Source organism: Oncorhynchus keta, chromosome 9, assembly GCF_023373465.1.
Source record: "Oncorhynchus keta strain PuntledgeMale-10-30-2019 chromosome 9, Oket_V2, whole genome shotgun sequence".
Lineage (NCBI taxonomy): Eukaryota > Metazoa > Chordata > Actinopteri > Salmoniformes > Salmonidae > Oncorhynchus > Oncorhynchus keta.
Genome location: NC_068429.1, coordinates 39,771,730 through 39,783,061, shown reverse-complemented (window position 1 = coordinate 39,783,061; position 11,332 = coordinate 39,771,730). Strand labels below are relative to the sequence as shown.

Genomic DNA, 11,332 nt, shown 5'->3' with positions numbered 1-11,332 from the left:
GCACTTGTCATGGTGACTGAAGGAATGTCCACGAGAACTGTTGCCAGAATTTTATGTTAATTTCTTAAGCCGCCTCGACGTCATTTAAGAATTTGGCAGTACTTCCAACCGGCCACAACTACAGACCGTGTATGGTGTCATGTGGGTGAACGGTTGGTTCCTGAATTAGACAGTGCTCAATGGTAGGGGTTATGGTATGGGCAAGCATAAGCAACGAACACCATTGACATGGTGGTAATGTGAATGCACAGATAACGTGACGAGATCCTGAGGCCCATTGTCATGCCATTCATCCTCTGCCATCACATGTTTCAGTATGATAATGCATGGGCCCCATGTCCATAAAGATCTGTACACAATTCCCGGAAGCTGAAAATGTCCAAGTTCTTCCATGGTCTGCATACTCACCAGACATGTCACCCATTGAGTATGTTTGGGATGCTCTGGATCGATGTGTATGACTGTGTTCCAGTTCACGCAAATATCCAGGAACTTCGCACAGCCATTGAGTGTGACAACAGACCACAACAGTATGATCAACGAGAAGATGTGTCGCGCTGCATGAGGCAAATGGGGGTCACACCAGATACTGACTGGTTTTTTGATCCACACCTCTATCTTTTTTAAAGGTATCTGTAACCAACAGATACATATCTGTATTCCCAGTTGTGAAATCCATAGATTAGGGCCTAATATATTTCAATTGATTGATTTCCTTATGAACTGCAACTCAGTAAAAACTGAAATTGTAGCGTGTTTATTTTTCAGTATATACACTGGATTCTGCCGTTTCAGCCAAACCCGTTGCTAACCGGTGTATAAAATCGAGCACACAGCCATGCAGTCAACATTGGCAGTAGAATGGCCTTGCTGAGGAGCTCAGTGACTTTCAATGTGGCACCATCATACAGTAGAATGTCACCTTTCCAACAGGTCAGTTTGTCAAATGTCAAGTGCTGTTACTGTGAAGTGGAAATGTCTAGGAGCAACAACTGCTCAGCCGTGAAGGGGTAGGCCACACAAGCTCACGTAGTGCGTACAACTCACCTGTCCTCGGTTGCAACACTTACTACCGAGTTCCAAACTGCCTCTGGAAGCAACGTCAGCACAGTAACTGTTCGTCGGGAGCTTCATGAAATGGGTTTCCATGGCCGAGCAGCCATGGCAAGCGTTGACTGGAGTGGAGTAAAGCTCGGCGCCATTGGACTCTGGAGCAGTGGAAAGGCCTTCTCTGGAGTAATGAATCACGCTTCACCATCTGGCAGACAAATCTGGGTTTGGCGGATAGCAGGAGAATGCTACCTGTCCCAATGCATAGTGCCAACTGTAAAGTTTGGTGGAGGAATAATGGTCTGGGGCTGTTTTTCCATGATTCAAGCTCGGCCCCTTAGGTCCAGTAAAGGGAAATCTTAATGAAATCTTAACGCTACAGCATAGACAATTCTGTGTTTCCAACTTTGTGGCAACAGTTTGGGGAAGGCCCATTCCTGTTTCAGCACGACAATGCCCTTAATGCACAAAGCGAGGTCCATAATGAAATGGTTTGTTGAGATCGGTGTGGAAGAAATTGACTGGCCTGCACAGAGCCTCAACGCTTAGAGCATTTTGGGACCTACTTCCCAATCCCCATTTGAATGTGATCCTGGCTCAGTTGACATGCGAGTAAATGAAATCGAAACAGCTGATCGAGCCGTCATGTGACTGAATGCATTCATGGGTCACTATGGAGGAGTTTTGGTTCCTGACTTACCCTGCCGTCTTCCTCTGAGCATTAATGCTGCGTTCAAAACAACAGGAAACTGGGTAATCTCAGATTTCTGACTTCAGTGGGTTCAAGACAACTGGGAAAAATAGTTTTGAACGGTTAACCAACTCGGGAACTCTGGGCTCTTTCTAGAGCTCTGACCTGAAGATCCAGGGGAAGACTGGGGAAGCCAAGCCCCCCTTTCCTCAAAAGCCATATTAAAACCTATGTGATGCAATAATAGCATTGTTTACTCTATAATCTGTCAATTAATTTGCCTTGCGACTGTGATATATGGGCCTAAAGGCCGAGATAATAAGAAGACACAGTGGCAGAATAAATTCAACCACACCTTTTGTTTTATCACAAAACACAAACTCGGCCAAAAAATAAATGACCCTGTCTTTCAAAGATAATTAGTTAAAATCCAAATAACTTCACAGATCTTCATTGTAAAGGGTTTAAACACTGTTTCCCATGAACCATAAACCATTAATGAACATGCACCTGTGGAACGGTCGTTAAAGAGGCCTTTCTACTGACTCTGAAAAACACAAAAAAAGATGCCCAGGGTCCCTCATTACAGAGTGCAGTACAATATGCTGTGTAGAGTCAAAAAGGTTCACTGGATTAAGCCCACAACGAGTGTAGTTGAAACAGAGTTTACACAGAGGCGAGGAGGGCAGGTTACTTCAGAGCACTTTTAACTAGTTTGCTTGCACCAGATTGGATTAAAGGGTCACAGCAAAGTGACAAGAGTACCATAGCCACGGGGATTTTTCTGTTGAGGGCGCTGCTGAATAAAAAACAAGTGCCTGTGCTACAGTTGCTATATTGGTCCGTTAATACAGGGCTTGTAAAGGCCCAGCGTACTGCCTTTAGAAAAATGTATATATATTTGTATTCTGATTATCAGGGGGCTCTGCGGCACCCTCAGCAAATCAAATCAAATCAAATTGTATTTGTCACATACACATGGTTAGCAGATGTTAATGCGAGTGTAGCGAAATGCTTGTAGTTCCGACAATGCAGTAATAACCAACAAGTAATCGAACTAACAATTCCAAAACTACTGTCTTATACACAGTGTAAGGGGATAAAGAATATGTACATAAAGATATATGAATGAGTGATGGTACAGAGCAGCATAGGCAAGATACAGTAGATGGTATCGAGTACAGTATATACATATGAGATGAGTATGTAAACAAAGTGGCATAGTTAAAGTGGCTAGTGATACATGTATTACATAAGAATGCAGTCGATGATATAGAGTACAGTATATACGTATGCATATGAGATGAATAATGTAGGGTATGTAACATTATATAAGATAGCATTGTTTAAAGTGGCTAGTGATATATTTACATAATTTCCCATCAATTCCCATTATTAAAGTGGCTGGAGTTGAGTCAGTATCAGTGTCAGTGTGTTGGCAATGTTAGTGGTGGCTGTTTAACAGTCTGATGGCCTTGAGAAAGAAGCTGTTTTTCAGTCTCTCGGTCCCAGCTTTGATGCACCTGTACTGACCTCACCTTCTGGATGATAGCGGGGTGAACAGGCAGTGGCTCGGGTGGTTGTTGTCCTTGATGATCTTTATGGCCTTCTTGTAACATCGGGTGGTGTAGGTGTCCTGGAGGGCAGGTAGTTTGCCCCCGGTGATGCGTTGTGCAGACCTCACTACCCTCTGGAGAGCCTTACGGTTGTGGGCGGAGCAGTTGCCGTACCAGCAGTTGCCGTACCAGGCTTGTAGAAGTTTGTGAGTGCTTTTGGTGACAAGCCGAATTTCTTCAGCCTCCTGATGCTGTCTGTGTGAGTGGACCAATTCAGTTTGTCTGTGATGTGTATGCCGAGGAACTTAAAACTTACTACCCTCTCCACTACTGTTCCATCGATGTGGATAGGGGGGTGTTCCCTCTGCTGTTTCCTGAAGTCCACAATCATCTCCTTAGTTTTGTTGACGTTGAGTGTGAGGTTATATTCCTGACACCATACTCCGAGGGACCTCACCTCCTCCCTGTAGGCCGTCTCGTCGTTGTTGGTAATCAAGCCTACCACTGTTGTGTCGTCCGCAAACTTGATGATTGAGTTGGAGGCGTGCGTGGCCACGCAGTCGTGGGTGAACAGGGAGTACAGGAGAGGGATCAGAACGCACCCTTGTGGGGCCCCAGTGTTGAGGATCAGCGGGGTGGAGATGTTGTTAGGTATTCCTCTTGTCCAGATGGGTTAGGGCAGTGTGCAGTGTGGTTGAGATTGCATCGTCTGTGGACCTATTTGGGCGGTAAGCAAATTGGAGTGGTTCTAGGGTGTCAGGTAGGGTGGAGATGATATGGTCCTTGACTAGTCTCTCAAAGCACTTCATGGTGACGGAAGTGAGTCGTTTACGTTTAGCTCAGTTACCTTAGCTTTCTTGGGAACAGGAACAATGGTGGCCCTCTTGAAGCATGTGGGAACAGCAGACTGGTATAGGGATTGATTGAATATGTCCGTAAACACACCGGCCAGCTGGTCTGCGCATGCTCTGAGGGCGCGGCTGGGGATGCCGTCTGGGCCTGCAGCCTTGCGAGGGTTAACACGTTTAAATGTTTTACTCACCTCGGCTGCAGTGAAGGAGAGTCCGCATGTTTTCGTGTCAGTGGCACTGTATTGTCCTCAAAGCGGGCAAAAAAGTTATTTAGTCTGCCTGGGAGCAAGACATCCTGGTCCGTGACTGGGCTGGTTTTCTTATTGTAGTCCGTGATTGACTGTAGACCCTGCCCCATACCTCTTGTGTCTGAGCCGTTGAATTGAGATTCTACTTTGTCTCTATACTGACGCTTAGCTTGTTTGATAGCCTTGCGGAGGGAATAGCTGCACTGTTTGTATTCGGTCATGTTACCAGTCACCTTGCCCTGATTAAAAGCAGTGGTTCACGCTTTCAGTTTCACGCGAATGCTGCCATCAATCCACGGTTTCTGGTTAGGGAATGTTTTAATCGTTGCTATGGGAACCACATCTTCAACGCACGTTCTAATGAACTCGCACACCGAATCAGCATATTCGTCAATGTTGTTATCTGACGCAATACGAAACATATCCCAGTCCACGTGATGGAAGCAGTCTTGGAGTGTGGAATCAGCTTGGTCGGACCAGCGTTGGACAGACCTCAGCGTGGGAGCTTCTTGTTTTAGTTTCTGTCTGTAGGCAGGGATCAACAAAATGGAGTCATGGTCAGCTTTTCCGAAAGGAGGGCGGGGCAGGGCCTTATATGCGTCGCGGATGTTAGAGTAACAATGATCCAAGGTTTTTCCAGCCCTGGTTGCGCAATCGATATGCTGATACAATTTAGGGAGTCTTGTTTTCAGATTAGCCTTGTTAAAATCCCCAGCTACAATGAATGCAGTAGCAGGATATATATGGATTCCAGTTTGCAAAGAGTCAAATAAAGTTCGTTCAGAGCCATCAATGTGTCTGCTTGGGGGGGAATATAATCGAAGAGAATTCTCTTGGTTGATAATGCGGTCGACATTTGATTGTGAGGAATTCTAAATCAGGTGAACAGAAGGAGTTCCTGTATGTTTTTTTGATCACACCACGTCTCGTTAGCCATAAGGCATACGCCCCCGCCCCTCTTCTTACCAGAAAGATGTTTGTTTCTGTCGGCGCGATGCGTGGAGAAACCCGCTGGCTGCACCGCCTCCGATAGCGTCTCTCCAGTGAGCCATGTTTCCGTGAAGCAAAGAACGTTACAGTCTCTGATGTCCCTCTGGAATGCTACCCTTGCCCGGATTTCATCAACCTTGTTGTCAAGAGACTGGACATTGGCGAGAAGAATGCTAGGGAGTGGTGCACGATGTGCCCGTCTCCGGAGTCTGACCAGAAGACCGCCTCGTTTCCCTCTTTTACGGAGTCAGTTTTTTTGGGGGTCGCCGGCTGGGATCCATTCCGTTGTCCTGGTTGAAAGGCAGAACACAGGATCCGCGTCGCAAAAATCATATTCTTGGTCGTGCTGATGGTGAGTTGACGCTGATCTTATATTCAGTAGTTCTTCTCGACTGTATGTAATGAAACCTAAGATGACCTGGGGTACTAATGTAAGAAATAATACGTACAAAAACAAAAAACTGCATAGTTTCCTAGGAACGCGAGGTGGCCATCTCTGTCAGCACCCCTACTTCCAGCGGCTTTGGTCCGTAGGAATTTGCCATTGTTTAGTTATTTGCAATGAGAGAAAGTGGTTGGTGCCTCTTGGTGGTAAGCAATGAGTTAGTACCATACAGTGCAGCTGGCAACAGGCCACAGCTAAACTGGAGTTGTCCTGCTCTGCATGTTAATGCCAGTAGACATTAGGCGTGTGTTATCGTATTTTATCATGCCTCTAGGATTATAATACTCCACATAAGCCAGGGGTTTTAAGACTATTAGTAGCTGCATGTAGATGAAAACACATCACATGAGCTATGACTGGAAAGATTTCCTTAGGACTTCTGTCAGTTTCTGTTAAGAAATTTCTATTAGATGACATAAGACGGGATAGTGCTAGAATCATTGAAACAAACTGGATTTATGCTGCATCCTCACCTTTAAATTTGGTTTATTTTTTACTACCAACCAGGAGGTCAGTAATGGTCTATAATACAGCACAGAGTGTCCCCTGCTGTGGCTAGGCAATTTGATCTGTGAATGTCAGGCAAATGGAAGACGTCAGGGTGGAGGGGAAAGCGACTGGAAGAGGATAATAGTATTTAAATCTTTAAGCACCCAGATCCTCAGTCAGCAACATTAGACGGTCAGGGTTGTTTCTTTCTGCTGGTATGCTGCTGTGGGTGACTCAGGAGAGGGTATTAGACCTGTGGTAATGCCTCCATGCCCCTCAGTGAGCCGGCGTGTCTGACCAGGTCCCAGCACAGGACTCCAGAATGCCCAAGAATAGGAGACGGAGCCTTTTCCCCAACTACAAAGTGGGGGGGACAGGCCCCACATACAAGGACCCAGAGGAGGACTACAATGTTCCCCTCACCCAGAACAACTTGGTGAAACAATGGAACTCCATGCAAGAGCTCAGACGAGACATCTACGACATCTATGCAGAGTACGAAAACGAGGAAGATGTTGTAATGGCCTCCCCAACAAGAGGTCTCTCCTCTCTTGTGAAGAACTACATGCTGAACATCAACGTAGGTGGGAAGGAGTATCAGATCTCATACAGGGTTGCTGCCAAGTATCCCAAGACCAGGATCGGCCGCCTGGCGACATGCACAGACCACAACAGAAAGCTGGACCTGTGTGATGACTATGTTATCCAAAACAACGAGTTTTTCTTCGACAGGGACCCGGACATCTTCCACAGCATCTTCAACTTCTACCGGACGGGCGTCCTCTGGATCAAGGATGAGTTGTGTCCCAGGAACTTCCTGGAGGAGATCAACTATTGGGGCGTCAGGATCAAGAACACACACCGCTGCTGCCGAATCTCCTTTGAGGAGCGCCAGGATGAACTCAATGAGCAGCTGAAGATCCAGCGGGAGCTGGAGGCCGAGGTGGAGATGGAAGAGAATGAGGACCTGTTCCACGGCATGGCGTTTGGCCAGACGCGCTGGATCATCTGGAACCTGATGGAGAAGCCCTTCTCCTCCGTCACCGCCAAGCTCATGGCTCTGGCTTCCAGCTTCTTCGTGCTGGTGTCCCTGGTGGCCATGACGCTGAACACGGTGGAGGAGATGCAGTACAACACCCCCACGGGACAGCTGAGCGGGAAGACCTACGGGGAGCATGTGGAAACCTTCTGCATCGCTTTCTTCACCATGGAGTACCTGCTGCGTCTGGTGTCCACACCGGACCTGCGACGCTTCGGGAAAAGCGTACTGAACGGGGTGGACCTGATTGCCATCTTTCCCCTCTACCTGCAGCTGGTGCTGGAGTGCTTCGAGAACGACGACTACGGGAAGCACCAAGACATCGAGACGGTGGGCCGGGTGGGCAAATTGGGCCAGGTGCTGAGAATCATGCGTTTGATGAGGATCTTCCGTATCTTGAAGCTGGCACGCCACTCTACGGGGCTGAGAGCATTCGGCTTCACGTTGCGCCAGTGCTACCAGCAGGTGGGCTGCCTATTCCTTTTCATCGCCATGGGAATCCTCACCTTCTCTGCCATGGTGTACACAGTGGAGCATGATGTCCATCAGACCAACTTCACAAGCATCCCTCACGCATGGTGGTGGGCAGCTGTAAGTCACCCCATTCTATTTCATTGGTCATTATAAGTAATTTGCTTAATATTATTGCATTACCTTCATTGATTTGTTTAGTTATTTGGAAATGTTTGTACTGTGTATTATTACAATATCACTGAAAATTCTGGACTATCATTATTCAGCACATTCTGACCTTGCTCAGTGCTGAGTATATTTCTATGTGACTATGTGGTACTGTTAAACACACACACACAATTGGGTTTTACACAGCATGGAGTAACATTGATTCATTCTTACCTGCAGATTCTAATATGACAATTCAATTCCACCTAGAACTAAAGTTGGCCTTAATTACGAACATGCTGCCAGAAATAGATATCTTCATCACACACTTGTCAAGTACATTAGCCTATTATCACGGTTACCTTTAAGAGACACCTTCACATTGCCAATAGCCTGTCCTGCCCTGACATCTTGATCTTGTTTCATTAAGGCTGACTCAGCAGATGTGGAAGCTATTTTCCATTTTGCCTAATAGATACAATGGTATTAAAGAGGGCTGGACTCCGGTTCCCTCTCACTGCCAGGGGAGGCATTTAGGGATTTCCCTTGAGGCACTTCCACCTTATTTAATGGAACAAGATGACATGGGAATTGATCTGTCGTATGTCATTTGACTGTAGACCCATCTAGTGCCTTAGTTCTGTAATTCCATTAAACAATGCTTCAAAAGAGCCTTCAGACGGAGGTCGAATAATATAACTACGCCACTCGCCCTCCTGATAAAGCTTTTCACATGGGCTCTCCTCGGCCTCCTCCAAGGCATGTAGTGAGCACAGTGACACACATATCACGAAGGGTCAACTTGGGGCTCAGATTGCAAAGCAAAGTTAAAACTGCTATGCACTGCGAGTTGAATCTGAGTCCAGGTTGTAACTTCCTGGAAACGTTAGCAAGCTCAGTAGCGACTCGGTTCATGTTTACAGATAACATTGGCCTTCTCCCTCCCTCAGGTGAGCATCTCTACTGTGGGCTATGGAGACATGTTTCCAGAGACCATCCTGGGCCGGCTGTTTGCCTTCGCCTGCATCTCCTTTGGGATCATTCTGAACGGCATGCCCATCTCCATCCTGTACAACAAGTTCTCAGACTACTACACCAAGCTGAAGTCTTATGAGTACAGCTCCACACTGAAAGCTCGGGGCAAGGTCAGGTTCGCCAAGAGGGCGGCCAGGAAGTTTACCAAATGCTGTGACGATGCAGTCCATAAACACACTGGTGAATGTTCTCAGAGCTCGATGGGAGACTTTCCATTCAATTAACAGATCTGCTGTGACAGCATGAAATTATTTCTACCAAGTGGGGTTCCAAGGAAGCTGGAGTTACATGCATCTCTAGTCCCGTAAAGCTGCCTCTAAACTGCATCCTTTATCCTGATCTTGTCCATATTCTGATTGTGCCCTCATTTTCCGTGTAGACGCGATTAAAATATGCAATGTGATCCGATTGTCATCAGATCTTCCTGACTACCTCCTGAGGTCAGGCAAGCTTACAAGTGTAGACCGATATGGACAATGAAAACATTTAAATCGTCATTATGAAAGAATAGCTGTTAAATAATTTACATACAGGGGGACCAAGAAATCTGGTCACAATGCAGACACAGTGGATGAGAGACATTAAAACCATGTGGACACATTTCTGAAAGTGTAGAATGTGGACAAGATCAGGACAAAGGACGCAAGTCAGTACCAGGTATAAACAAGGCTTATGTTTACTGTTACTGTATTACTGGTTAATTTCAGGTTATTGCTTGCATAGATTTCAGCATTGCCAAGCATTCTGAGATTCTATGAAATTACATGTTTGAATTGTAATGCTCCCACGGAGTGGAGGGCAACCTTGCATTGTAGCAAAAATACTGCAGAAAAATAAATATATCATGTACGTTATCAATTCTTAATGTGTTTTCCCTTTACCATGTTAAAACTCTCCTTCAGTTACATTTGAGGTTGAGAAACAATTAACTCCTACAGAAGAAACAAGGCCTTTGAAATGCATATTTGACATTTTTATACCACGCCATTCCCTTCCAATCAAATCACTACCGTACCCGACCTCCCTCCCTCCGGGGCTGGTGGGGACGGTCTGAAATAAGAAATGCTGGATGAAACTACAAACAGGTTAAATACTCAGCCCCTCCCCCCTTGTATGGGAATCTGTAAGATTGGATCTTCCCAATGCCGATTTTTTAAATATGGAACAGCTTGCAATGTTTCTGCTCTAGCTGGATTTTTTTTTTTAAATGAGTAGGTCACAGTGATCTTGAATGTTCTTTATGCATATTTGGAAAACCTCACAAGTACTCTCCAAAGATTGTCTATTATATTGACAAGATAGTCAAGTGACCGCTCTAACAATGGAAATACATTTCCTCAAAGACAGAAGGCAGGGGAGGCGAGATCAGGTGGGACCATTCTAGCCAATGAGAGGGTAGAAATGTGTGTGAACAGGCTCTAGACTCATTTACATTTACATTTAAGTAATTTAGCAGACGCTCTTATCCAGACTCATCTTCGTGTCTGTGACAGACCGTATGAGCAGCACCATTGAGGCCATCTCCATTTTAAAGTAGTAATTTTTTCATTGGCTGATTGCTCCTAACACATAGGATTCCCCAACCGGTTGACTTTAAAATGGTGGAACCCCTCAATGTCCATGCTAAAAGGGGTTATAGCTAGGAGTCCTCTCTATGACAACACGCACAACTCCTAGTGTTTGATTTTTTGCCGAAATACCACGTGTCCACTTATATCAGTACATTCATTCATTCATCATAACCACTACGAAACTTATGAGCAAATTAGCAAGTACACTTTTATGACCGAATTTGATCACTATACAAAAATTCCTCACTTTGTGCGCTTATGTTCATGGACAGATTTTGGGCAGAGAAAAACCTCTCGCTTCTCCTCTATGTTGTCATTCACAATGTTCACCAGCCACCCATACATTGCCAATGTATTTCCACTTAGCAGAAAGTGGACTTTTTGCTAAAGAGAAATTTAACAGCACAGCTCTCAGGTGTCTTTGAGTGCCTAACGGCCAAATTGTCTCCACTGGACAGAATCCTCAGAAGTAGCGCAAGTCAGACTGACTACTACAATGTGACTAAAATCTCCCGAATAGCAGCCACACAGGCAGCCACTAATAATCCTCTAAACTGATGAGAAGAATGCTGGGTCTTGAAAGAAAAGGCTGTTTCTCGGCTGACTGGGTCCATCCAAATCACAGAGACCTGGACAGATGGAATCTAAGCAGGGCTCACTAGTGAGCATGCAGGCTTCTGCTTCCTTCACAGATGAATAGGCTACGAGCAGTCCGACAGGCCGGGACACAGATTGGTGACTTAATG

At 45.7% G+C, this 11,332-nt stretch overlaps 1 protein-coding gene across 1 annotated transcript; it reads left to right on the top strand.

Annotated features, from left to right (window-relative positions):
- The first annotated feature begins 6,522 nt into the window (after window positions 1–6,522).
- Window positions 6,523–9,961, top strand: LOC118387763 (potassium voltage-gated channel subfamily V member 2-like). Its single transcript, XM_035776450.2, has 2 exons — window positions 6,523–7,950; window positions 8,931–9,961. Exons 1-2 carry the CDS (start codon window positions 6,643–6,645, stop codon window positions 9,237–9,239), a joined length of 1,617 nt encoding a protein of 538 aa, XP_035632343.1. The 5' UTR covers window positions 6,523–6,642; the 3' UTR covers window positions 9,240–9,961.
- The last annotated feature ends 1,371 nt before the right edge of the window (window positions 9,962–11,332 follow it).